The sequence below is a fragment of the Phasianus colchicus genome, chromosome 28 (assembly GCF_987193195.1).
Source record: "Phasianus colchicus chromosome 28, bPhaCol1.hap1.1, whole genome shotgun sequence".
NCBI classification, from domain to species: Eukaryota; Metazoa; Chordata; class Aves; order Galliformes; family Phasianidae; genus Phasianus; species Phasianus colchicus.
In genome coordinates this window covers 3,033,107-3,060,192 of record NC_143463.1, presented here as the reverse complement: position 1 = coordinate 3,060,192, position 27,086 = coordinate 3,033,107, and the positions used below count along the sequence as shown (strand labels likewise).

Here is a 27,086-nt window from a genome sequence, read left to right as displayed (position 1 = left end):
CCCGCGTACCAAGCCGCTCCCCCTCTTTACGAGCCGCCTCCAGCTACAGGAAGGAGCTTTCCTCAGAGCCCCCCCCTCCTCCAGGCCGAACGCCCCTCCGCCTCTCCCCCCGTAACAGCGGTGCTGCGGTGGCGCTCCGCCAGGCCGCCAGGGGGCGCCGTGCTCCCGCTTTGGGGCGGGGCGGGCCGCTCGCTTCCTGGCGGCGGCGACTCGGCGGAAACGGCGGCGTTGGCGGCGGCGGAGCGGGTCTGCGGGTGGGCTCCGTGTTTGCCGAGCGTCACCTCGGCGTCCCGCCGCCCTGCTGCGTGTCCTCGGTCGGCACAGGAGGCAGCATGTCGGTGGCGGGGCTGAAGAAGCAGTTCTACAAGGCGAGCCAGGTGAGGCACCGCGATCCGCGCCTTCCCTTAGCCGCTGTTATCCGTCGGTGCTCCCGGCGGTTCGTTCCTATCCTCCCTACCGGCCTCTTTGCTCTCCAGCTGGCGGCGGTTCCGCTGTTCCCATCCGGTAGCCCCGTGCCAACGAGTCGAGCTCCCGTTGTGCCCCGGTGTTCCGCTCTGGGACACCCCAGCTCTCCCCCTCCCCCCGGTCTGTGCTGTTTTCCCATCCCGTTACCGGCGCCCATCCCTTGGCCGGAGCCTCTTCCCTTCACACAGACCCGCTGTGGGCTCCATTGCCATCCCTGCTATGGGAATCCCTGGACCGATCCCCCACTGTTGTGGCAGTGGGTCGCAGCACCTCTGGTTCAACCCCAGCGTTGCCATCAGGTGCCCTCACTGCTGTGTTGGGTGGAGATGAGGCACTGCTGGAGCTCTGTGTGCCGTCGGTGTTGTGGTGACATGAGCACAGCCCTGCATCCAGGCCAGCACGGTGACACGGTCACCAAAAGGAACTTGGCTCCAGCACGGCGATGCAGAGATCTGTGCGGCTTCACTGGGAGCTGCGTGGCAAAGAGCTTCCATCCCTGTGCTTTGTGGCAATTCCTGGACGGAGTGAGAATCACAGAATGGCTGGGGTTGGAAGGGGCCTCAGGAATCATGGAGCTCCAACCCCCTGCTGCAGGCAGGGCCACCAACCTCCACATTTCATACCAGCCCAGGCTGCCCAGGGCCCCATCCAACCTGGCCTTGAACACCTCCAGGGATGGACGGGGCATCCACAGCCTCTCTGGGTAGCTGTTCCAGCACCTCACCACTCTCACAGTAAAGAAATTTAAGGATAATAATAATAAAGGGATTTTAGGAGCGATGTGTTAAAGGGGAAAGGGAGAGCGGTTGCATGAAATGGAAGCCTGCGGGGTGATGTTCCCTATGGATCACTTTCCTGTGTCCTTGGGAAATTCCCACTGCTACGATAGCACTGGGACTGGGGAAGGGTTTTGTGCTCAGCAAGGCAGAAGCACAACTCCCCATCTGTGTGTGTCAGGGCTTTGCTGTTTGGGAAGACTGTCAGAAGAGCAATTTTTAGCAAACGAAGCCTTTTTGTACCTCCTGCAATTACAGTACAGTGTTGTCCCTGAAGTTAGCTCTTGGGATTGTTTTTTAATGCATTTTTTGGGACAGAAATCTGGATTTAGTAGCGTGTCCTTAGGAGAACAGTTCTGGGTCCCCCAATCACTGCTTTTGTGCCCCTGTTTTCAATTGAAGGCAGATTAATTTCCCACAGATCCACCAATGGGCTCTGCATCCCATGCTCATAGTTTAAACCCTTCTAAGCTCAGTCTGCGTACGCTTGCTACGTGTATGGGTTCCTTTCTTGGCCATGTTTATGAAAAAGCATTTTGCTTAAACAGCAAAGTAATGCATTCCTGAAGTCATTCCCCACCCCCTTTCTTACAACAGGAAAACAAATCTCTGCATCATTATTTTTATTTTTATTTTTATGACTTCCATGGGGGAAGGTTGTGCTGAAAAAGAAATTGTAGGAAGGCTTTACTAGCACAGATGTGCAGTGTTGTTGTAGCAGGGCAATTAGAGGTGAAAGCACATCGATGAGTCAGAAGTAACGTGTTTCCAAAGCCTGGAAACATCTTTCTAAAACATCTGATGAAACTTTTCTGGGGGGAATTACTGTAAACTGAAGTGAATTCATATGTGGTCTTTGGTGGGCGTTTTTCCTACGGATGCCATGTTTTATTTTTTAAAGGAACCAATCTGATTACTCATGGAAAAGTTAAACCCTGTGAGCTCTCTGGTGAGCAGCAGCCCAGTGCCCAAACTTGGAAGCCCATTTATCTGCATGCATGCTTGCATGTACTTGTTTTGAGCACTTAGCTTGCATTGCAGTGGGAGAAAAGGTCTGTGTGTGGCTGCATCTTGGGTTCTCTTGCAGCTCCTGGTGCTGCAGGGTTTCGGAAGGTAATTAAATCTGAAGAAGCCTTTCTGCTGGTATTTGCAGTATGGCTGCAGAGTTGTTTTGCAGGATCTGGAGAAGCACAGTCACAGGATGGACCCCACTACTGCTTTCATGGTTCCAGTGGCTGGAACAGAAGAAATCAGCCACACTGCAGAGGTTCTGTGTCTGGAAACAAGAGTGTCTGGTTCTAGCTCTGCCCCTTTTCTGTGTTCTCCTCTCCTTTTCATTTTCACCCTTCTTCCCTTTCCCTCCCCTGGTCCCACTTTTCAGCCACTCCTTGGCTGAAGCAGGAGGAGGATTAGCTATTTTTTGGCTCTCTTAAAGGTATTAGATGCTGCCAAAGCCAAACATGTGGAAGATCTTTCCTAAAATGTTGTGTTTCGTTCCACGTCTGTTATTAATTGAAGAAGAGCACAGCCAGGACCGAGGCATGCTGGGCCCTTCAGTCCTGGGTATGGGGATAAAGCTGGGCATCAGCTTCTGCCTCTCACCAATATGCAACAGGGAGCCTACAGTACCCTGCAAAAAGCCATGCTTGCAATGCTGCAGGACGTGAGCCTGTGCATCCAGAACAGGTTTTGCTAGTTCACAGCAAAATGTTCCTCTGGAGAGAGGGAAAAAAAAAAAAAAAAAGACAGTACAAAAATAAAACCAACCTTTAGAAAGTGTTCTCCTGAGGGGGAGAAGCAACCAAATGCACAGCTTGGAGCTCCAGCAGCACGAGCTGGGTGCTGCATAGGAGGTTCTCATCACTGTGGTCCATTGCTGGCCTCTCAGGTATGCAGGAAGATGCAGAAACCTTCTGGTGCAGAGATGGCTTCACATGCACTGTTTTCTTTTTCTACAAACCAATTTAAGTCCTAAAGTGGAAGGTTTAATATCTACAAGGCTTTCTGTTCACCACAGTAATTTGATACACTTTGTGCATAAGCAGGGCAAAGGAATGTGTCTGTGCTGCTCCTTGGTGAACCCAATGCCAAGATGAGTGTATGTGCAGGTTCCTTGCTGCTGTCACACAGAACAGCAGTGTCAGGTGGGTTATCTGCCACTGAAGGGACAAGCCCTAGGGTGGAGGCACTTCTGCTGTGATGTGGCACTGGTGAAAGTGTCCCCTCCCTCTGCCAGATAGCCCTGTCCCCACTGAGGCTTGCCAACTGCTGGCATTCCATGTGTAACAAGGCTTTTGCAGAGACATGAAACGTGTTCTTGAGTTCCCATCGATCAGCAGTTGCCCTGATGGCTCAGCATGGAGTTGGATTCAACCCAGGTGGGAGAGTGGCATTGCTTTTTTGCCCCACACTGTTGCTCAGCCCTCAATGCCATTGTCACGTGGCACAGGATGAGTGTGCTCTGCATGGACCAAACCCAAACCTTGCTCGTCCTGCTCAGGCTCAGTAACCAGAGCAGCATACAAGTTCTTGTGCTTGCTGTGCCTGAGGAGCTGCTTGCCAGCCACCCTTCTGCTTGCAATCTGTCATGGCTGCACTCGGTGACCATGCCAAAAACCTCGGTGTGTAGGGCAGCACGGCAGCCTCAGAGCTGTAGGATAACATCCTCTTCCCTTCCCAGGGTGTGCAGAATGAGAACATAGAGTCCTGACCCAAGACAAAGACCAGCAGCCACCCCCTCTGTGTGCAGAAGACAAAAGCTGTTTTCTGAGAGGGGAGTGCTAATTAAAACTACCAAGCCCTTAACATACACACTTTTTCCTGAGTTTGATGATTGCTCTCGAGGCTCTTGAAGATATTTTTGAAAACATGAGTGCCTGATCTGAGGGCCTGGGTTGTGCTCTTTGGCCCGTGACAGTCATTTCTCTCCAGGAACAAGTGGATCCTACGCCCTGTACGTCTGCACTGTGTGCCCTCACTGTCCTGAGCAATGGCTGAAGAACCACCAGTGCCTGGTGCTGAGGTGCAGTGGCGTCTGCTTAAAAGCCTGAGACGTAAGCCTGGCCCAGACACACTGCACAGGGTCTACATGGGGACCAGGAGAAGGATGGCATTGCTCTTTTTTTCTCTTTCTTCCTCTTGTCTGGTCCGGAGAGAGATTTCCTTTATGAAGTTCTTTCTGTTGTGGCTTTGTGCTGTAATTTTGGATGTTCTTCTTCCCTCTCCTGTTTCCCACATTATACTTTTAACAGTTCCCTTTTTTTTTTTTCCTTCTTTTTTTTTTAAAGTTAAGCCAGTCCTTCTAGCACTCTTAGGCTTTCTCCCCCAAGCAGGAGATAACTCTCTGCTCATTTCCTTTGCTCTGTTTGCAGCTGGGCACTGGGCTGCTCTGAGTGTCACAAATGTGCTGTGCAGTTCAGGATCTCCTGCTGGAAGGGAAATGGGCTGCTCAGCATGCAGGATAACCTTTTACACTGAAAACAAAACCCACAGAGGCCCATTTCCCTGGCCTGTTGGTGCCCTGTCCTCTGCAGATGTTTGTGCCTGCTTCCAGATGGAAGTTGTTCTCACACTGCTAGATGCTTCCACACCTGGAGCTCAAGACAACCATTGCAAGAGCTTCAGCCACTGATAGCAGATGCTGGATGTGAATTGCAGGGTAAGAACAGTGGTATCAGGACAGCTGTGTCCCCAGTGCTGATGTGCTGCAGCTTTATGGACATAGGATGTGAGCAGAAGCACAGTGCCACAGTGGGCACAGAACCTCAAGACAAGCCAGGCTGTGCATTGGCATGCAAATGTCATACTGGCTTTTAGGGAATCCTTCAGAAAGAGGATGACAATGGACCTCAGAGGCAAGATGTGAGGAGCACAGAGAGGCCTGATGAGCAGGGTGCTCTCTGGATTTGCCCTGCTGGGACACGAGGTGCACAAACAGCACAGAGATACTGGTGCTTTGCCTTGAAGCTCCTACAGGTCAATTCAGCTTGGGGCTGAACGAAATTTGTCTAGAAGCTACCTTCAGTTCTCACAGTGTGTATAGCAGCTTCTCTTTTGCTTTTTGAAGCTGGAAGAACAAATCCTCCAGTTTTCTCTTCCAGGTCTCCCCATGAGGCTGGCACAAGGCAGTGCTGCTGGGTTGAGCCTTGATGATAAAGGCAGGCTGAGATGTAACGTCCAAGTGCCTTATCTGAAAATATGAACTTGAACCTGCAAGTTGAGGGATTTGCCATGTCCTGCCAGCCTTATCTTCCCTCCCATGGCACTCAAGCTTTCCTCTATTAATATTAACCCAGGCTGGAGTCCCCTGCAGCCTCCCAAGTTTGTCATTCGGTATTCATCTGCTCCCGAGTCACAGGAGCTGAGAAAAGGTGGATTTGCTCAAGCACAGTGTGATCCTGGGTGCTCAAAGTGCCAGCCAGCAATGTCAGAGAGCAAAGTGTTCTGCAGCCAGTCAGAGTGCTACTGTCATCCAACCCAGCGTGCTGGAGCCCTCAGCTTTCTGTGCCATTGGAGCCCAGTGTTTCACTGATACCTGTGTGCAAGTCCATGTATGGCAGGTGCAGATGTGGAGCAGAATGCAGGTATTCTCCTCTCAGCAAGCCTGAAAGTGAATGGAATTCAGGGAACAGGAGTGCCTCTCCCTGTCCTCACTGTAATGACTGAATGCTGCTATAATGCCTGCTGCTATATCTAGCTAAAATGCCCATGTGCAGGATATCTTAATAGTATTTTCCTTCCTTTCTTGCATGATTTGTCATTGATGAAATACTTGCGTGGCAGCATTGTTCTGCTGGTTAATCATTGTCAGAACAGCCCCATGAATACATCAGTTTTCAGCTTTTCTCACTGTTGTCCACCTGTCTGGAGGTGCAGGTAGGGGATGGTTCACATCTTTGCGTCAGTTATGTTGAGTTGGCTTTTCTCATCCTTTTAGGATTGCTTTTACAGCTTTTAGGTTCCCATCGTAATTAAAGCTCTGGTTCTTGAAAGGCAAAGACAGAAAGCAGAGGTGGAAAGCTCTGGCTTCCCCATACCCTGTTCACTGTGTTTCCCTCCTCATTTCTCATGTTAAACAGAGCACTGTTATCCCATGTTTACAGCTGGGGAATCTGGGACACGGGGAGGATGCATGATTCAGAGCTGTGGGGGAATCATGTGGCACCAGGAATGCTGATTCCTCATTGTCATCTCTGTCTAAAATTACCTATCTAACTGTTCTAACGGGTTAATTTGAGGGTGAAATATTGAAAGTGTAAGACAGAGTTGAAGGGGGGGGGGTGTTGCTGGAAGAAGTGGAAGGAAATCCTTCCTCCTGCTTCTCCCTGCCAACGCTTTCCTCCTGGGAAAGAGCAAAATGGGGATGAGATCAGGCAGACTGCCCTGTAAAAGCTGACTTATTCCTTTAGCACATTTGTTGTTCCTTCTCTCCCCCATTCCTCCATAGTCCAGCTCCTTTTGCCAGGACTTGCAGCTCTATCCAGCCCCTGGCAGACCCGGAGGGACATGGACCCATAGCATGGAGGTGCTGCTGAAGGAGTGGAGCAATTTGCCTCGCTTGAGATGCAGAAACACTCATGTAAAAGTGAATCAAAGCTGCAGGCTCAGTCTGCCTAAGGGGGGCTGCAGCCTCTTTTGCAGAAGCTGGTGTTGGCTGAAGGGAAGAGGTTCTGTCTGTGCTCCTCTGAGCAGATGTCCATGCTCACAAGTAGGTTTGTTAGGGGGCTGGGAAGTGCTGAACACTGTCCTCATCTGCACCTTTCCACAGTCCCTGAGTCTCATGGCAACTTCTGCTTCATCCACCTGAGGTACAGTGGGTCCCTACAGGGAGCCAAGAGGCTTGGGTGAAGAATACACTGTGAAAAGGTCTTCTGTGCTCTGTCAGGAGTGGAATGTGAGGGGGGTATTGCCAGACCTGAGCCTGCTGCACCCTATGTCAGTGCAGCCCATCTTGCTGTATTCCCAGGGAAGGCTGCTGGCGTGTCCCACTACCAAACAAGATGCCAAACTACTGGGAAAAAAGAACAAAAAACCTCCACCCAGAAATAAAGTAAATCCATAATTCAGAAGGTCTTGAGTTTGTAATGTCAGCTAGCCTCATTCACATGGAAAAGCAGTGATGCATCTGGACATTAATGCTGTTTCATAAGAGCCCCGTGCAGAGTGCTGTGCTGTCAGCCTCTTTGCTTGCTGGTCAAATCCTGAGTGTGAGTGATGAAGTTGGGGCCCAAAGCTGAAGCACACAGGGAGTTGCTCTGCTCTTGCTTGTCTGCAGTGTGGCTTTCATGTCATTCTACAGATCTGCTCCCTGCTGAGCTCTGTCCCCTCACTGTCATGCTGCTTCCCTGGCCCTGAGCTGGGGGCAGGTGAGTGACATCTGTGCAGAGCTGGAGTAGAAGAAGTAGGACCCGTGCTTTTCAGGCTACAGCTGCCATACAGCATCACATTAGTTCTCTTTTAGTGAGTGTCTGTGTGACATGGCTTAGTGCAAGTTTCACATACACCCCTTGGCCTCTCCCTGTATAAAAGTAATATGTATATATATATTTATTTATTTTTTTTTCAGAAAGAAAGGTTTCCTCTTCCACCTGCCCCCACCCATCCCTTTAAACTGCAACCCCATCACTTTCAGGTTCCTGTTGACAGGAAGCAGCCGTGCTGGGAGGCTGGGGCTTCGTGGCGGCAGCCATCCAGGCTGGAGCTGTAAGCAAGCAGCTCCCTGGATCCCCTCCAGCAGCAGCATGGCCTCCACCTGGGGCTGAGGGTCAGGACCTGCCCTGCTGCTCCTCCTGGTGAGTGCATAGAGCACAACCCATGCCATGCTCATCACAGCCAGTGCCACTGCCTTCATCACCCGTACCTGCTGGTGCAGGTGGGATTTCCATCCTGAGCCACTGGGATCTGAGAATCTTCCTATCTCACCTGTTAATGAAGTTCAAAGCATTGTCACTAATGAGCTTGCGCTTCTGCTCAGAAAAATTAAGTTAAGCACATCTCCGTAATGTAATTCTGTCTTTCAGACAGAAGGTAAAGTTTGTGTCGTGATTAAAGCTTTAAAGGGCTTTTTCTAATTGAGAAAATGCTTCAGAATTCATCCCAGAGCTTAAAACCAGGCTGTATGTGCTTGCTGGGCCAGACTTTATCTAGCTATTATAATATATTAGGCACTTTCTTGACCAAATTTGTGTTGGTTTTATAGGACTAGCTATATTTAACATTATTCATAACAAAAAAGCAGAAAAATGGTGAATAATTACCCACCCACAAAGCAAATCTACTGAGTAAGGAGGTGCTGTTCTTACCAGAAGGTGAAGCATTTAGCAAGCACTTCATTTGGTGCTGACGTGTGGCTGCACACGTGCTTTTGTTGGGCATTGAGCAGGCACAAATCTTCAGCACCAGATGTTGCTGGAGCCGTTCTATTACGTAGCAAAGCTCCTAATTGCATTGGATAAATTTCCAAGAGCAAGGGAATCTGCTTTCTGTATTTCAACGGGGTAATGCAATAGGGGTTTCTGATACACCTGTTTCTCTGGCTTCAAGGCAGAAAGGCTGAAGTGATGCGTTCAGAGTGTAATCTGCAGAGTGAAAGCAAACTGCAGGAGCCTGACCTGGCTCTGCTGGCTCCCCGCAGCCTTACAGATGTCACTCCCCCTCTCCTTTTCCTTAGGATGCTGTGCTGGGGTGTGATAACCACTGAGCCTTTCCTAGTATTCACGTTAACAAAGGAAAACGTGTGTGTATGATTTTCTGAATTATTTCTCTCCCACTTTGATGTTTGTGTACACTGTGATAGCTGTAGTTCTCGTTTGGCCAAGGCAGCCTGTGTTAAGGAGGGGATGTGAGCAGGGCTCTGTCCTCCTCTGCTCCCCTTATAATTAGGAAGGGGGATCACTACCTTCCCTTTTACAGATCTGAGCTGCTGCTGAAGTCTTTTCACTGCCCTTTTTGGATCTGGTCTGTCCATGAGCCTGACTGCTGACTCACCTCGTTGTCCCCAGTCCTCATTAACAGAGTCTCCATCTGAACCTGCACACAGGTGTCTAAACCCCCTTACCTGATGTCCCATCAGCATGGCTTGGGCTCATCCATCACACTGCAGACCTGGAGCTGACCAGCTCTGTAGCCCCATTCCCATCCCTGTGACATTCTTTGGGCTCTGCTGTAGTGGAGGCTTTTGCTTGATGATACCATTCACTGCCCTGTGCCCTGGGGTGGTATTTTTCTTGTGTCTCAGTTTTCACTGGAGCAGAAATCCTGTCTATTTCTTGAGAGCCCTTCTTGCAAGCTGCCTCATGCTTGCTGTGTTTGGGACCTCCAGGTGTCATAAACCCTCATTTTTTTCCATTGCTTTTCATGCTATCCTGAAATCCCTGGCAGCAGCGTAGACAGGTTGCTGGTTGCTCTGCTTCGGCATCATCAGGACTTCGCTGCTGTCTCACAAAAGAGGCAAAAAGCAAACTCCAGGACGTACTTCAGCACTTTGTACTTTTCTGCCCTATGTACTGAGCAGCTCCAAGTGTCAAATGGCAGCAGCTCGTCTTTTCCCCTGCGTCAGAGGTCTGGTGGAGCTGCTGGGAAGTGATTGCTCAGCAACTTCAGAAAAGTCGGGCAGTGATTAACAAAGGCTTTTGGAGATAGGATGTGGGGAGGTTGGGCAGGAAATCTGAATGCAAGGCAAATATTCCCCATTTCCCCTCAGTTTACTGTAGTTCTGCAGCTGTGGCAGGTGGGTGAGGAGATGGGCAGTGCCAGTTGCACAGGGGAGAACTGTTGCTGCTTTTTCCCCGTGGTTTTGTTTTCACTTGTTTGCTTGACCCAGATTTTTTTAATTCTAGCTGAATAGAAATGATGTCTCATTTGGTATAAAGCATGTGAGAAGTAGCTAATAACAGGAGAAAATGTGATGCAAGGCCTCGTTGCTGACTGTTGGGAGGTGCCTGCTTTCATGTGGGAAGCCCATGGCAAGAGGTAAGGACTGAAACTTCTCCTCTCTGGTGCCAATCTGTGCTCAGGGCAGCAGCATGCCCCTTCTACAAGCTAATACTCAAACACTGTCATCCAGCTACAGACAATGAAAGGATGAATTCCCCGAGCAAATGGGCAGTGACTGCATTGCACTGGCCTTAGCTCTGTGAGTGAGACCTGCTGGCTCCTGCTTAAGTTACGTTTTCTAATTCATGCTGTCCTCATTCCTCTGAGCCCATCTGCTGGATGGAGATGAGTCATTCGATAATGCTTTGAGTAGGTGATTTGACAGGTGGCTCCCTAGAAAGCTGTCTTTGCATATGACAGCTCTTTCTTTGCAGTTCCTATATGATAAGATTACAACCTGAGGTCACTTTGAAGGCATTTTGCTAGGGAAGGGAAGAAGGGAAGGGAAGGGAAGGGAAGGGAAGAGGGAAGGGAAGGGAAGGGAAGGGAAGAGGGAAGGGAAGGGAAGAGGGAAGGGAAGGGAAGGGAGAAGGGAAGGGAAGGGAAGGGGGAAGGGAAGGGAAGGGAGAAGGGAAGGGAAGGGAGAAGGGAAGGGAAGGGGGAAGGGAAGGGAAGGGAAGGGAAGGGAAGGGAAGGGAAGGGAAGGGAAGGGAAGGGAAGGGAAGGGAAGGGAAGGGAAGGGAAGGGAAGGGAAGGGAAGGGAAGGGAAGGGAAGGGAAGGGAAGGGAAGGCGGGCAGAAGGCAGCAGTGTGTTTGCACAGGTTCATTGATGGTGCTTGGTCTCAGGAGGTAGTGGCTCCTCTTATAAAAGAAAGGAGCAGTAAAGGCAAGAAAGCCCAGCAGAGGATTGAGGGCTGGATACCAGAATGAAAACACTTATGTGAGTAGGGAGATGGGATGAGGTAAGTGGCAGGTGGTACTGTCAGGTCCATATGCCCAGAGAAGTGAGATGAATAGCAGCATTGATGTTAGGAGCCAGCAGCAGTGTCTCACATGGAGGGGCAGGGAGGTGGGAGCTTCTGCTGTTTGCCTTCCTCTGATCTGCCCTTCTGCAGCCAAACCGAGTGTGAGAAAAGGTGGGGCAGTGTCTGTCGAGTCATATCCCGCTTCTGGTTTTTAGTTCTGCTGCTAACCTGTTCTTGACAGTAGGCAAATCACTTCCTCTCATTCTCTTTCCTCTTTTCTGCTTAGAGTGATGACTTTTGGGTGAGGAAGTCCGGCAGATGTGATGGAGCTGTGCCAGGACCTACAGAGCCACTGTGGGGACTCTCAGCATCCTTTGGCTGCTCAGAGCATGGAGGCTTGCTAGGGAATGTGCCTTCTTCCTTGTTATGAGATGATAATTGTTCATCCCTTATTGCACAGAATAACACTTCTGTCTGTTTCCTTCTCTTTAAAGTAGGTCAGAAGTTGCCCAGATTAGGATGCACTTTGCTGTGGGTGTGCTGGTCGCTGGGTAAACTGGGATGTCTGCTACCTCTCTGCAGTGTCATTCCTTAAGAAAGGATGCCTTATGTTTTCTAAGAAAGACTTTGAAAGGCTCTGAGGAGGCAGAATGCGATCGAGGATAAGAAGCAAATGTGAACAGACAGGTGCCAGAAAGAACTGCAGGCTGACTGAGGTGAAAAGGTGTGTTTGCAGTGCCAGTGCTCCCAGTGGGCTGCTGCTGCCCTCCTGGCCCACAGCTGAGGATGCAGTGAGCAGCAAGAAACAGGGATGGAGGAGAAGTGGTGCCTGTTGTTGGATGAACACCTTCCAATCTTGCCACGCTCCCAAGGATCATGGTGGGAAGGTAACAATTATCACGAGACCTTAGAGACAGCACGGGTATTTCCTAGGTGCTTGGAGCAGAGTGTGTTTCAGGAATAGCTTTTAGGGTTCTCCAGCCCTGCAGCTGACAGATCCCACAGCTGGAGATTGCCAGCACCGTGGTTGAGAGATTAGACCCACGTGCTGCCCAACTGTTCTAAATATACATGCAGCAGCAGCGAGCTGTGTTGGCTGCATGGAGCTGTGAGCACCCTGCTGCCTCCTCCTTTGTGATGATGAAGCTACTAGTGAAGACAACCAAAAATTACACTTAATTCCAGGGAGCTGTGCCTTACTGAGCTATTGCATGGCTTTATTTAGCTCCCACAGGCACAGCTCACAGCAGTGTGCTGTTGTGCACTACCGAAACTGCTCACCAGCAATCCCAGCACTTACAGCTGTGTTTTCCTTAACTACATCTCTCCACCAGGATTTTATGTTGCACTAAAGCCCTGTTCATCTGGGATTTAAAACACGTACGGCACCTTTTTAGTTAGTTTGTGGGCTGTTTTCTTTTTTTCTTCTTTTTTTTCCCCCACTGAACTTGCTCTTTTCTAACGCAGGCAACCGGGGCAGAGCTGCTCATCTGTTTGCTTGTCTGTGGTTTTTATTTCTCAAAAGGGCACTTTCTGCTGAGGCATGACGCAGGGAGGAGTGAAAAGGCTTTGGCACGTCAGTATTGGGAAGGATAAAGTTTTCATTATAGTGTGGGCAACTGCTTTGAATGCAGTGATTGCATATGTTTGATATGTTATAAATAGCACTGGCTGTTTGCTAAGGGGAAAAAATGCAAGTTTTAAAAGAAAAAAACAGGTTTTTTTCACTCTTGTTGTACTTGGTCGAGGAAGTTACATCCTACAGTTGACTACCTTAATTTCCCAATTGAAAATACTTGAAAGTTGAAGAGCAGTTTGTCAGACTGGGATGTGTGAGGTCCCTGTGGAGAAGCTGCTTGTTGGCATAGCACTGATTTCAGCCTCCTGTATCCACAAGCTGGGCAGCCAAAGACTTGCTCACCTTTAGGGCCAGTGCTGCACATCTGCCCTCTGCTGGATCTTGGGATGGAGGGGTTTCACCAGCACTCCTCAGCTGCAAAAGGTTTGGATGGTGACATCTTCCCACTTGGTTTTGGCTCTGTTTTCATGTTTGGTGATTGTACTGTACTGTTGATTTCCCATTTTTTCCTACACATCTGCTGGCTGGGTGTGATGCAGCAAGGCTGCAGTGCAGCACAGCACATCCCATTGCTCTGAGCTGCCACTCGTTGGCTCTGGGAACGTCCACATGTGCTGCTTGCAAAATATCTTGATGCTCTGTACTCCTAAATACACTCACAGGCACCTGCTGTACAGAGAGATGCCCTGGGCACGGCCTCATGTCACCATGTCTTTGCAGGAATGTTAAAAGAGTGGTGCTGCAGCCAGCAATGAGGGGAGTGGAGCTTTGGAGTGGGTGTGCCAGGGTCCTATTTAATGCCACTGGGATCTGTTTAGGTTTCAGTGATGGCGTGGGCAGCACCAGATGCCTGCTAGGTCTGTCTGATTCATCGGGTTTATGTAAGGGTGCACCAAATGATGAGAGCATTGTCAGGTTGTTATTTACCACGAGTTCATCCTGGGGTTGAAGAGCAGTTGTGTAGGTTGAATGAAGGAGTGGTGGGTTTGGAGAGGGCTGGTGAGGATGAGGAAGGGTGTGTGGATTTTGTGTTGTGTCTGGGGAGATTGCACAGCCCTCCCTCATCCCTGGGATTATGTTTCTCTCCCACTCTCTGCTATAAGAGAAGCCCCTTTCCATCCTGCCTTTCTTATCCTTCAGCATACACAGCTCATTCCTTCCCCTCCCTGTTGCCAAGCTCCTGTTGCAGTAGTTAGCTAACAAAAGGGCTTTCATTTCTGAACATCTTCTACCATGCACAGCCCTTCGGTAGCATTGGAACACCAAAGGTAAGTGTGATTGAAGCTCCCTTCCCCTTGTTAAAATGAGGCTGCAGAATCTGCAAGATACACTCAGGAGCAAAGAGACAGATGAAACAGAAGACGAGTGCTGTGCTGTGGAGGTGTTTGCTGGGTGGGATCCACCACTGCACCCTGGCACAGAACCAGAGCCGTCCAACAGGACTGCAATCACAGCACCTCCCTACGCCCTGAGCTCAGGTCTAAGCTATCTGGGCCATATTTTTACTGCCAGCAACCTTTAATTATGCACGGGTGTTGCTTCTCTGCTGGACTGTTTATGCACCGTCTGCTTTGTCCCTTTTTCTGACCCTACAGATTGGTGGTTATAGTGCCAGGTAAACAGCCATCCTGTTTTGAAGCTGTTTTATCTCGCTGATCTGTGACGCCCAACCGTATTGCCTTGTGCTAATATTTGCTCTAGGAAGCACACAGCTTTGGCTGCTGTGCAGTGCAGCTGAGGGCTTTTGCTCTTCCACTGTGTCCTGCTTCTCTCACACTAAGCCACAGTACTGTCTCCTGTAGGCTTAATGTTATGCTATACGCCCTGTCCTGGGTTCCTGTTTGTGCCCAGTGCCCCATGTGCTGTCACTGGGCACCACAAAACAGAGCCTGGCACCATCCTCCTGACCCCCCTCCCTTTGGATATTGATTAGTACTGATCAGATCCCTTCTCCAGGATGGGCAGGCCTGGGCTAACAGCACGTTGGCCATGTCCCTGGCTCACATCCCTGCTGGCACAGAGGGGAACTTGCATTAGTTTGTCCTCTTGCCTGACAGCTTTGGGACTGTTGGGATGGAGATGGCACACAGTCCCTCCTTCTTTCCTCCTGAGATGAAGCCTCCCAGCTTAATTAGAGCCAGCAGGGAGAAAACCTCGGTCTTATTCGTCCTTCACAGCAGGGCACCAGTAGCATTTCTTGGATGTCAAAAGGAGGATTAAATTAGCCTGCAAACGAATTTTTCCCCCTCCACATCTCTGTGCTCTCTGAGAGAGTGTTAAGCCTCCAAAATCACTGTGGTGATCACTGTGTACAACATGGCATGCAGTCCCCGATTACAGCAGAGCTCTCCATCAGAAGCTTTATTTGCAGCTTTCTGGATTGCAAATCTGCGGGTGGGTGGAGAAAAGCAGGGATGGAATTACTCCGGTTAATTGTACCCTTCTCAGGTGTATTGCAGAAGAAAGGACCTTTCTGGAGGTGCTGCTCTGGGCTGTGTAGAGGCCCCTTTTTGTCCATGAAGGCTGCGTGACGAGCTGTCTTTTGGCATGGAAGCACAGGAGTGGGTGGTGGCAGCTGGGAGTGAGTGCCCACGCAGGGTCTGGAAGGCAGAGCAACTGCTTTGTGGTTTATTTTTCCCTGCTCCAAAGAGGAATGTGTGCTTCCCCAGCTCAGAGCTGGCAGGCAGAAGTGTGTGCTGGCACCCCAAGCACAGAGCAAAGATCCAAAAAAAGCAAGAATTCAAGTTTTGGTTGTTTGCCCATCTGCAGGCAGCTCTGCGGTGATAACACCCCTTTGAGCCCCTCTTGCCTCTTGGCACACTCTTGCTGAATCCACAGTCCTGCTCTCCTTGCACTTCCCATGTCCTTTCAGGTGCTAGAAAAAAGCTGGTGAGGTCAGGAGGGCTGTGCTGCACCCAGAATCTTGCGTGGACCTTTGTGGGGCTGCACATGCAGGGATGGGTGAAGATCCATCTGGGTGTAGAATGAAATCCAGAGCTGAGAGCTGGGCTGGGTGAACCTGGAGAGCGCTGACCCACTGCTTTCCCCCAGTGTTTAAATGCCCAGGGGAACCACAGCAATTTCTTTGTGAAACATCTGAGGTCCTCTGCTTCCCCAGAAAGAGATAAAAGCCTTGCCCAGGCAAAGCGAGGCTGCTGCCTTCTTTCTCAGCTCCTTCAAACTCTTGCTCTAAAAGGATATTTTGGCCTTGGGATGATTTATTCTGCTGTTGCTCAGTGCAGAGCTGTCATTCAGAAGAGCTCTCTGCTCTCTCTAAGCCTCTTCCCTGTAAAGTCTGCATTCCTTGAAGCTCTGAGCAGCTGCAGATATCCATCCGACCACTGAGGCACGAGGAGCATATCAGCCATAGCAGTGCTCAGCCTAGCACCTTGGTTTGCAGCTCCTTAGTTGTTTTTCTTTCCTAGTTTGGGGTCTAGAATTGGGATTTTGCTGAATCCCTGTAGACTCTCCTTTGTAACAGCAATCATTTGATTTGGGGACTAAGCACTGCCCAGTGAGTGCAGTCTCATGGAGCTTATGGGGTATCTCTAAGTGCATTTGGAACTGGATGCTTGCCTAATGAGTTTTTTCTCCTTGTCCTTTAACAACTAAGGAACCACTCTGAGTCCCCATGGGCGCCACAGGAAGAAAGACTTGATAAAATCAAATATTTGATGTCGATGTAAACAAACCTGTATTGTTTGTCCAGAGAGTTTTGACTCCATGAGGAATCCTGGCAATGGCCTGTGGCAGGCATCAAGAGCTTGGGAGGCAGCAGCCATTTCCTAGACCACTTTTGATGTCTGTGGAGGTGATTTGCTGTGCACAAATCCATTTTGGGGCCTGGCAGTTGCTTGTGGATGCACTGCAGGTAGCTTTGGCTTTTGTTGAGCCCCAGGTGCTGCCACTGGCTTTGCCACATGGGAATGGGGCAGGGCAGGAGATGCTCCTCTCCATTTGAGTTGCATGGAAGGATGCTTCTTCAGTTGGATTTAATAAAGCACTTTTGGCACACGTGTCTTTCAGCTCAGGAAGGTGAATGGTGAAGCTTTGGGAAAAAGTCTTTTCTTACACTAAGTGGCATTTTGAAGAAAGCTGATAAGCCCTTTGTGCAGATAGCCAAAAGCAGCCCTGCCTTTCCAGCTGTGTCGAACATCTTGTGTTCACTTTGTTTTAGAACAGACATCAGAGATACCTTGATAATTGGATTTGAACATTTTCCTGTAGCTTCTGTAAGTCTCTTTATCCTTCTCTTGAAAAAATCTTGAAATACAGAGCCCTAAGCTCTCACCATCTGGATTGCAAGCAGTTGTGGTTGAAAGCTTTGAGTGGTTCTTTCTGAGCTTAGTTCTTGTGCTGGCTGCTGCAAGCAGAGTATGATAATTCCCTGTTTACTTGCATTTTGCCTTGTGTGAAATTGAAGCCTCTCTTGAAATGGAGTTGAGAGACAATGCTGTCGCTCCCTTTTTCCAGAAAGCGTTGGAGTTGGAGCTGTGAGTTATGATTTTAAAGAGCTTTGTAGCTTCTGCCAGGTGGGGAATATCCTGCCTATGTCTGAAGGCTGAGCTGTGCCTTGGGAGGGTAGGGGCAGCATGCTTTGGGCTGTTCCTACTGCCTCCTTTCTCTTGCAGATGCTGTCTGGACCATCCCTCTTCCCTTTCTGTCCCCAGGACTTGATACCTCTCTGCATGAGGTAGAATGGACAGCCACTACCATGCCTGATTCTTCCTGCCTTGTTCTTTTTCTGCAGCTGGTCAGCGAAAAGGTTGGAGGGGCAGAAGGGACCAAACTTGACGATGACTTCAAGGAAATGGAAAAAGTGAGTAAGGGATAGGAAAAATCCCTAAAATCACCCATATAAGCCTTCTGTGACCTTGCCAAAGCTCTGAGCTGATCTTCACTGCTGCTGAATCATCTTGTTTTCCTACAGAAAGTGGATTTGACCAGCAAGGCAGTTACAGAAGTATTGACCAGAACAATAGAATACCTGCAGCCAAACCCAGGTGAGTGACAGGACCTCTCCTGTCCACTTCCCTCTGCCCCTCAAAGAGGGTAAGAGAGAAAGAGGCAGAGAGTGCACAGAGACCTCAGAGAGAACCTTTGTGGCCTTGAGGTGTGCCACTAAGCCCACGTTTGTTATCAGGTATGCTGCCTACCTTTACCAGATGTATGCTGGGCTGTCCTCTACATTTCCTATGGCTTTGCTAACTGGCTGAGCTTAGTGGGGTCTTACCTAGCTCACAGTGCTTTGTGATCATATAGCCCTTTTGACCAGTGATGTGTTTCTGGGCTGTAAGATACTGCTGTTGTTATCAAACAGTGAATAAAACAGACACATCTTTAACCTTAGATCTAGGAAAGATTTGGAGGGGACCTGTTTTTATCAGGGTGTCCAGAAAAAATGTCATCTCTGGGTTGGGAAGGGATGGTTAGCTTTGTAACCATCACCTCTGGAGCCTGTTGCCCTGTGTGTTTCCAGGCAGCTTGCTCAGAGAATGCTCCAGGGACTATGGGAGGGCTGGGGAAACCCCTTTGGCCTTCACCAGTTAGCTGTGGGGATCTATATTTGTTTGCTGTCTTGGAAATGAAACTTTACTTTTCATAGCAAGTGATATTTCTGGTAGATTATGACAATAGCACTTCTTGGCTTTGGGAGTCACATAAAAAAAAAAAAAAAGAGTTGGCAGTGACCAGCAGCTGCTTGAAAGTCCAAGTAATTACAAACACGGCTGTGGCTGTTTCTGTGCCAGCTTCCAGAGCCAAGCTAACCATGCTGAACACGATGTCGAAGATCCGCGGGCAGGTGAAGAATCCTGGTTACCCACAATCAGAAGGGCTGCTGGGGGAGAGCATGATCCGCTACGGCAAGGAGCTGGGCGAGGACTCCAACTTTGGTGAGTGCCCCGTGGTGCTGCTCCCTACAGCAGCGTGCAGATGAGACAGCAAAACCCGGTGCCAAATTTCCAAACTGTGTTCCTTTGGATTTCTGAAGGGCTCTGTGACCCTTTGTATCACTTAGCAGCATGTGCCTCTGGTCCAGGCCAGTAATGAGTGCCACATCTATAGCAGTCTCAGAGCAAATGCATGGCAGTGGCTGCGCCTCATTTCTTAAACCAAAACCAAGGGCAAAATCCACAACTCACCACTGATGTCTGTGCTGTCAACAGCCTCTCTGTACACTGGCCCTTAGAAGAGGTCTGAAGGCTTCCACTCAGGGAAGGAGAGAGCAGAACCCAAGGGTACTGGATCGCAATCATTGACATTAGATTTAGGTCCAAAACCTTCTAATACTTTTTTGTTGAATACTGGGATAAGCTTGCATATGGGAAAAACCATCTCTGTGCTTTTAAACTGAACGTGGTGATGTGGAAACTGGACTGAGCAATATGAGGTGCTTTAATATGCAATAGAGCTCTGCTATGGGGATTCTGTAGCCAAGAAATCTCTTCATGGGGTAACTTCTTATAATCATGAAACAAGCCACGTGTGACTTGCAGGGAGGAAGGGGGTGTGAAGCTTTTTGTTGACATCAGTCTTAATCCAGTGAAACATCAGCCTGCCCATGTGACAGAGCCAATACAGTGCACAGCTGTCTGATCGCTTCCAGTGCAGGGAGGAGCCTTCTTGCTTCAGGAAAATTACAAAGCTCTGGCCACTCTGTGGGAGTGGTGAATTCTCGAGGGTATCTGAGGCTGACTCAGAACTCTGTATCTCTCTTGGCTTGCAGGAAACCAGCATTATTGCAGAGCAAGGGGGAAGGAAGTTTTTAGAAGAACAGCCAGCAAACCTGGCTTCCTTTAATAGCCTCTCTTTACAGAAACACTTAACTTGATGAATTTTTATTTTGACAGGTTATCTAGAGTTAACACCATTGAAATAATTCTTTTGCAGATACTCTGTTGTATGCTTTTTTCCACCTGGACAGCAGACTGGTGGTTTCACTTTACTCTCCATTTCATTTGCATCAACTCCTGTGCTAATGTAGTGCTGAAACGATTGGCTTGCCAAAGCTGCACAGGAATAATTTAATCTATAAATGGTTTTCCACTGGAATAAAAAGCCCAGACTAAAAATGCTTTTCAGCAAGTCTGTCTGGTTTAACTGTCATCATTAGAGGAAGCTTTAGAAAAGCTAAATAGGTTTCAATAAGTGACTCTGAGTCCTAATTCAGAGAGAGGTGGAAAAAGAGGTAAGATTGGCTCGATAGAGGTCCAAAATGAATAGAAGGCTGCAGGTTTGTTGTTGACATCTGGGGAAACTTGAGAGGTTGGTCAAGAGTGCTCTGGGCTTAAAAACCATCTGAACAAAAGGATGGCTTGGCTCAATCAGGCCAAATGTACTCTGCCCCCAGCTTCTGCTGCCAGCAGTGGCCAAGCAAGGTTAAAGCTGTGCTCAGCCAATTAATAGCTCAGGGACTCCCTGAGTTAACAAAGCTGTTTACAAAATACTTTTCCCTTCCTCTGTGTAGTTTGTAGAGATTGTTCCTTGTGTTCAGAGGAAGAAAATGAAGCACACTGGCGAAGTGTCTTCTGTGGAGTTTGCACCAACATGCCCTTGCCTGCTGTCACACCAGTCAGCAATCCCTGTGCTCAGCTCAGAGAGTTGCTCCACATAGAAACGTGGAGGTTTTGACATATGACAGAACTTGCACATGCTGGGTATCATGGCAGAATGGCTCTGCATGCAGCTGCCACGGACTTTGGCTCTATTTAACTGGCTGGCTTGTTCTCCTCCTCCCTTTCTCTTCCCTTCCTTTTCTCACTCAAAGGCGATGCGCTGCTTGATGCTGGGGAATCTATGAAACGATTGGCTGAAGTGAAGGACTCGCTGGATATTGAAGTCAAACAAAATTTTATTGATCCCCTCCAGAACCTGTGTGACAAAGACCTGAAAGAGATCCAGGTAAATGCCACAGTGTTGTCTCTGCTGTTCATCTCCTTAGATTCTGGCCTGTTCTGGCTATCAGTGCATGTAACCACTTGCTCTATCACAGTGGAAAACAATGTGGACACGCAGAGGTACCACTTCTGTTCCCCTGCATGTAATGTGCATTCTCTCTCCAGATTTCCTAGTATTTCCTCCCCTGCTCAGTGTATTCAGCACCACTGCCACTGGTCCTGAGCAGCTTCTACAGCTGGGTGTAGATTGGAGTAGTTCATTCACTGTTCTTTTATGGAAGATGCTGTGATAATGTATCCCAACGTATGTTCTGGGCTGCTTGCTTTTGGTGCTGATTTAAACAGTTTTGACCCTACGCTGTTACAGGATACAGTATTCAGAATCTGTATCCCAATTCCTGATCTGTAGAGATCCCTGTCACTCACAAGGAGTTCAGAGTAGAGGGCCAGCTCTTCATTTCCCCGAAAACCTTGCATGGGGAACAGACCTGGGCTGCTCACTGCATTGCTTTCCTCCAGCTCCCAGCTAGAAGGGGGTGAAACTATATTTTCATACCATACTTGAGGGTTATTCCTTAGTAAAAAGCACCTACAGCAGTAATGCTTTGCCAAGTTCTGTTCCTCCATATCACAGCAACCCTGATGTGCAGCTCTCCATCCTGTCAGCTGGAACCTGAACAAATATGGGAGCTACAGGAGTCTATGCTCTGAGATCAAGTTTCTGAAACGAATGAGCTTGGCCTGTGAGAAGGACAGTGCTGCCTTCTCAACACAAAAATTCAGTTGCTCCCAGTCTCTGGCTCTTTCCTCTTTTTCTTTACTGTTCATAACCGTCTTCTTCCCAGCACCATCTCAAGAAGCTGGAAGGCAGACGCTTGGACTTTGATTACAAGAAGAAACGACAGGGAAAAATCCCTGATGAGGAACTCCGACAGGCCATGGAGAAGTTTGAAGAGTCCAAGGAAGTAGCAGAGACCAGTATGCACAACCTCCTAGAAACTGATGTAAGTGCATAGAGAGTGCCTGGACTCCTTGCTGCCCATGGGGCTGAGAGCTGGGGGTGGGTTTTGTGTTTCCATCTGCGTGAGGGTGTCATTGGGAATGAGTTTGGCCAGATAATGCAACACCCTTGGGAAGAATTTGACCAGCTGGGGAAGGGAAGGCTTCAGGATGGGTGACAGTGGTCTCCATTCTGCTGAGTCTGAACCAGAGCCTGGTCTCTACTATCTGAAATCCCAAAGCTCATCCTCGTTTCCCTGGGGAAGCTGTCCCTTGTGCACATTTCCTAGTATAATCTCAGCCCTAGTGGGAGTCTCCTGTCAGCAAGGGAAAGCCAATCATCCTGCCTTGGTTTGATTCTCTCAGATTGAGCAGGTGAGCCAGCTGTCGGCCCTGGTGGATGCTCAGCTGGACTACCACAGGCAGGCAGTGCAGATCCTGGATGAACTTGCAGAAAAACTCAAACGCAGGTGAGTCCTGGGTGCTTTGGGCACACAGCTATGAGTTCTGCATGGCACTTTCTTGTAAATACCTGGCTCCCTGTCTGAATCTGCCCCCTGGTGTTAAAGCCAGTTCTTGCAGTCACTGCAGCTTCGGTCCAAATTTCATTCAGATCAGTGATGGGCACATTCTAAAATACAAAACAACATGTCTGTCCTTGCTTCATGGGCAGCCAGTTTCTCCCGGTTTGAGCAATGCCTGAATTGGAGTGTGCAGTTCCCAGGGAACTTGATATTGAATTTGGCAGAGAAAAGGTGGATATGCAGTGCACCCTTAATGCCAATGCCCATAGCTCCTTGCATTTTGGGCCTTGACCAGGAAATATCTTTTAGCCAGACCTGGGATCAAGTAACCGTGCTGCTGGAGCAGATAGATCAGATGTCATGACCTGAATGTGCCTGTCTCCTCCTAGCTTAGTGACTTTGTGCCATTAGCTTCAACTGTAGTTAGGGAGCTGAAGTTCCTGGTGATTTAGCACTGCTGCCCTGCCACTCTTCTGTCATAGAAGAAACCTCTGAATGGATGCTGTGTCTGGTTGGAATTGAGAAGAGCTGGGAGTATCCTACCACTGTAAGCTTTCAAATTGCAGCACGAGTGTCCTCTGCTGGCCTGAAAGCAGTGGTTGCCTGAGCTGCCTCTACAACAAAGCCTAGGGGTGTCATCTTCCAAAAGCTGAGTTGTAGGTCTGAGGTGGAGGCAACTGAAACTTGTTCCTCTATGGTTGTAAGGGGTCAGTTATGTTTGCCTTGCCTGAGGACACACGAGGGAAAGCTTCATGTTCTAGCTCTGGTAGCATCATGCCTTGTCCAAAGCATTCACACCAACAAGCAAGATGTGTACTTGATCTTCTGAGACTCATTTTCACTTTAATTTATCCACATTTCTTTTGATTCTGCCAGAATGAGGGAGGCCTCCTCACGTCCCAGGCGGGAATACAAGCCCAAACCCAGGGAGACATATGACTTTCCAGAGAGCGACCAATCTAATGGGGGCTTCTCTTGTACTCCCACCCCTAAAGTCTCAGGTAAAGTTGTCCCATGTACGTCAGCATGCACACAGGTGTCTCTGGAGCAGTGTCCTGGGGATGGAGGGGAACTACTCTGCTAGAGAATTATGTTTCTGATGTGTTGGATGTGCCTGCACAAGCTGGTGGCTCTGAAAGTGTCTTAAACATCTCTAGAGTCAGGCTGTTTTCTCTTGAGGCCCAACAGCCTTTGTTTTCTTGACTTTGGAGAAGTCCCAACAGAGCCTCCAGTCTGGGTCACTGACTGATAGCACCCAGCCAGTGACAGCAAGGGCAGAAAGGAAAAATTAAACATCTCTCCCTCCCCGTCTTCCATCACGCTGCATTTGTCCCTCCCTGGTCCCAGCGAGGCAGATGGTTTTTTAACAGCATGCAGGATGCCATGTTTCTCCTAACAGAACCTCCCTTTGGGCCCTGCCTTCCCCTCACTCCAGTTCACGTTGTTTTAAGCATGTCTCTTTTTGTTTGGAAGCAGCTTCCTCCTCTTTCCGATCCGACAAGCCGTCCCGGGCCTCCGTCAGGAGTATCCGTGAGTTTCCTCCCACTGCACTGCATGATGTGTGACCATCTCTCCCAACCCCTCCTTGCTCCTCCTCCTTCCTTGACACTGCTTCTTGAAGCCATTAATACCCCTGTGCTGAGCCACTGTGCCTGGCCAGCAGAACAGCTGAGCTAAACATCACCTCTACTCAGGCCCAAATTAACCCAACCATGCTATATTGATATTTACCACCCTAAAGCTTTTGCTCACCTGGGTGATTTGTAGCAGCAATGATCACGCAGGCACATCCTGCTTGAGACCACAGAGATCAGGAGCTCTACCAGGAGATATCAAGCACCTCACTCCTGTTACAAGCCACCCAGCCCTGATCTGTCCCACTCCTGCACCTACTGCCTGCTGTCCCCTACCCTGCAGCTGGAAGCTGGGGACAGAGCAGGCAGTGCTTAGGTACATGATGTGGGTTTTGTGGTGTCTGGGCAGCAAGCAGCCTCAGATGGCTTGTGACTTGTGGCAAGTCCCCAGGCTGAGCCCACAGGTTGACTCGAAGGGGCTCCTGGGGCTTTCATTGGGATACAGGGGCAGGCTGAATCTGTGTCTTGGAGGCATCAGAGTGGGGCAAGCAAGGGGCTCATGGTGGTACAGTAGTGGGGCAGGAGGGCTTAAGGAGCCTGGAAAGGGTTATATGCTGTGATTGTGGAATCAGCTTGGTGTTTTGAGAAGTCCTCTCAGAAACGAACCTGCTTGGCTGCTGCTTTTGGTGTTTTCTGAGTTCTCTTCTAATGCTGAGTCCTGTCGTGCTGTGGAAGTTCAGCAGATCAGGTGTGCTGGGCCTCCTATTTTGCCATTCCCCCTGCCCTGTTTGGAAGAGCCCTAACACAGAGCCATGCCAGGTGCTGAGCAACAGGGAAGGGAATTAGGGCCCTGGAGACTGTGGTGGTCTGCATTAGCTCAGCCTGCTCACAGTGGATCTCTGCAGCTTCAAAGTTTAGTGCCTGCTCTTCTCCCATTGGAGTGGGGGGGGGGGGGCTCAGGGAAGGTACAGGGGTTGGGGCTGTGCTCTGGGAGCAAGTTATGAAGGGAAATGTTTGGAACAATAAGGCAGAGGAGCTAGTGTGCTAAAACCCATCAGAAAGTTCAAATTAAGTTAATGCTTTACCATCCTGGGGGCAAAGCTAACAAATAGTTTCTCCCAGGCAGGGCAGAGCCCCCATTTCTCACTCGTGTCACTGGGGCTGTGTGAGTCCTGGCTCTGACAGACCTGGTTTGGTGTCTGGGACTGGAGTGAGTGGCTGGCTGCCAGCTGTGGGGCTGGGGCAGGACTGTAGGCAGCCAGCTCACCCCTTGCATGCATTCTTCCCCACAGCTCACCTGGATCAGCCCTGCTGCAAGGCACTCTACGACTTTGAACCCGAGAATGATGGTGAGCTTGGCTTCAAGGAAGGTGACATCATCACCCTGACCAACCAGATCGATGAAAACTGGTACGAGGGCATGATCAATGGCCAGTCAGGCTTCTTCCCACTCAACTACGTGGAAGTGCTGGTTCCGCTACCTCAGTGAATTGGCATCTCTCCCCGTTCCTCTCCACTCGTGCCCCCTCACAGCACAGGGCCGAGCCTGCATTCCACGTTTGTCCTGACACGAGCCCTCTAGTGAGGTGGGGAGAGAAGACACAGCCATTTCCTGTATCATCTCGGGGTGAGTTTGCCACCAGGGAACAAGCCAGAAGGGTCAAACAGCCCTATCCTGGAGAATATGTTTTGTCTTTTTTTTTTTTGTGTGTGTGTGTCCTTCTGGTGCTTGAACTTAGGTACTTTATGAATCCTGCCAGGTTCTTCCAGTCTGTATGTTCAAGCTGGGTCATAGGCCTCTCCCTGTCCAGTTTTTGTCTTTCCTTTGGTCCGGTGTTCATATGAACCAGGTTGGCTGTGCCAGAGAGCTGGGGTGCATGACCTTCATGCTGAGTGTTACCCCAGGTCACCTGGGGCTGAGGAGCCCTGAGCCTCGTGGAGGGGTGAGATGTTTGCCCCTACTTCAGCCATGGTGTGGGCATCTGCCCCTGAACACTACCCACCTCCCCTCAGCCCACAGCCCCTGCTCATTCTGACACCCAACTGCTGTGGGAAGGGACTCAGCTTCCTCAGCACCCACAGAGCCAGGGCTCAGTGGAGGAAGCACAGGGCAGAGCAACACTATGACACAGATGGAACACTACACCAGCTCAAGGCAGTGCTGGGCCTCTGTGCTGTCCTTCCCCTCCCTGGAGAGGGGCAGAGATGTCTGATGCATGGTGCTGGCTCTCTGCCCTCTCTGTGGCACGGCACAGTTCAATTCCTTTCTGCCCTGGAAATGTTTTAAGCTGGGCTGCTTCTGAAGTTTGGGCTTCTCCTGCTGCAGCCTCTACCTACAAAACTGGGGGGTGACTCAAGGGGCAGTTTGGGCTGCAGCCCAGGGTCTGCCCATAGAATATCCCAAGTTGCAGTGGACCCATAATGATCATCGAGTCGAACTCTTGGCTCCAGACAAGGGAGGCAGATGATGGCTCCTGCCCATGGTGAGGCAGAGCAGATTGCAGAATGGTCCCACGCAAGATCCTCTCACCTGCTAGCTCTGTGCTTGTTCTCCCCATCAGCACCCCATGAGGCTGCTGTCCCTCTGTTTGCTCCTTGGGACTGCTTGCTTTGGACCAGGTTAATCCTCACGTGCCTTTCCTGCTGCCCCTCCTCTGCCCCTCCCCATGGCCATCTCCACCCATTGGGAGAAGCTGCACCCTGCAAATACGTTCAGTGGACAAGACATCTTGTATCTCTGCACCCCTTCTGCCCTGCTCCTGGCTGCCCTGGCTGCTCCCAGCCTCTTTCCCCACATATGTTTTGGAATGGGGCTGGGAACTACAGTGCTCAGCATGTCCCCAGCTCCTGGGGAAGAGAGCATGGCACTGCCTTCTGCATCCACAGCTCCTGAGCTCCATTCCTTGCTTTTCCAGTATTGATAGAAAAATGGTTTCCCTGCTCCGAGGGCCTGGCACCTCTGCTGCGGCACTTGGCAGGGCTCTGGCACTGCATTTCTAGACCAGCACCTTCCTGGCCATGCATGCCTTAGCTCCCTGCCAGCCCCACGTTGCAGCTGCTCCATCTCCTGTTACATTTACACAGAACCTTTTTAATGTTTTTAACCATGCATGTCGATGTACGTCTGGTCCCCTGCCACACCGTGGGCTCACCCTCGTCTGGCACCAGTGCCTGACCCTCCCTCCTGGTGCAGGATGTGGGAGCAGACGTGGATTTCTCCCCCAGCTCCCAGCAGTGCAGGGGTCTGAAGGGACTGATGGCCTCATTGCCCTGTCCCTACCCCACTGAGGGCTGTGGCCATGGCCTAGGGCTGCTGGCTCCTGCTCAGATGGATTGAGATGAGTATGTCAGCTGGGACAACTTGCAAGACCTTTTTTTTGTAATGGTTTGTAAAGGGGAAAAAAAAAAAAAAAAAAAAAAAGACCCACAAAT

General features: G+C 49.8%; 1 protein-coding gene across 2 annotated transcripts; it reads left to right on the top strand.

The window, feature by feature from the left end:
- Window positions 1-166: 166 nt before the first annotated feature.
- On the top strand, window positions 167-27,086 carry SH3GL1 (SH3 domain containing GRB2 like 1, endophilin A2). 2 transcript variants are annotated; one of them, XM_031604264.2, is made up of 10 exons: window positions 168-377; window positions 17,410-17,478; window positions 17,590-17,662; window positions 18,410-18,553; window positions 20,428-20,561; window positions 21,403-21,561; window positions 21,923-22,026; window positions 22,957-23,081; window positions 23,557-23,610; window positions 24,947-27,086. In XM_031604264.2, exons 1-10 carry the CDS (start codon window positions 333-335, stop codon window positions 25,141-25,143), a joined length of 1,104 nt encoding a protein of 367 aa, XP_031460124.1. In that variant the 5' UTR covers window positions 168-332; the 3' UTR covers window positions 25,144-27,086. The 2 variants fall into 2 exon arrangements, with proteins under 2 accessions (XP_031460125.1, XP_031460124.1); XM_031604265.2 differs by lacking the exon at window positions 23,557-23,610 and having other exon boundaries at window positions 167-377.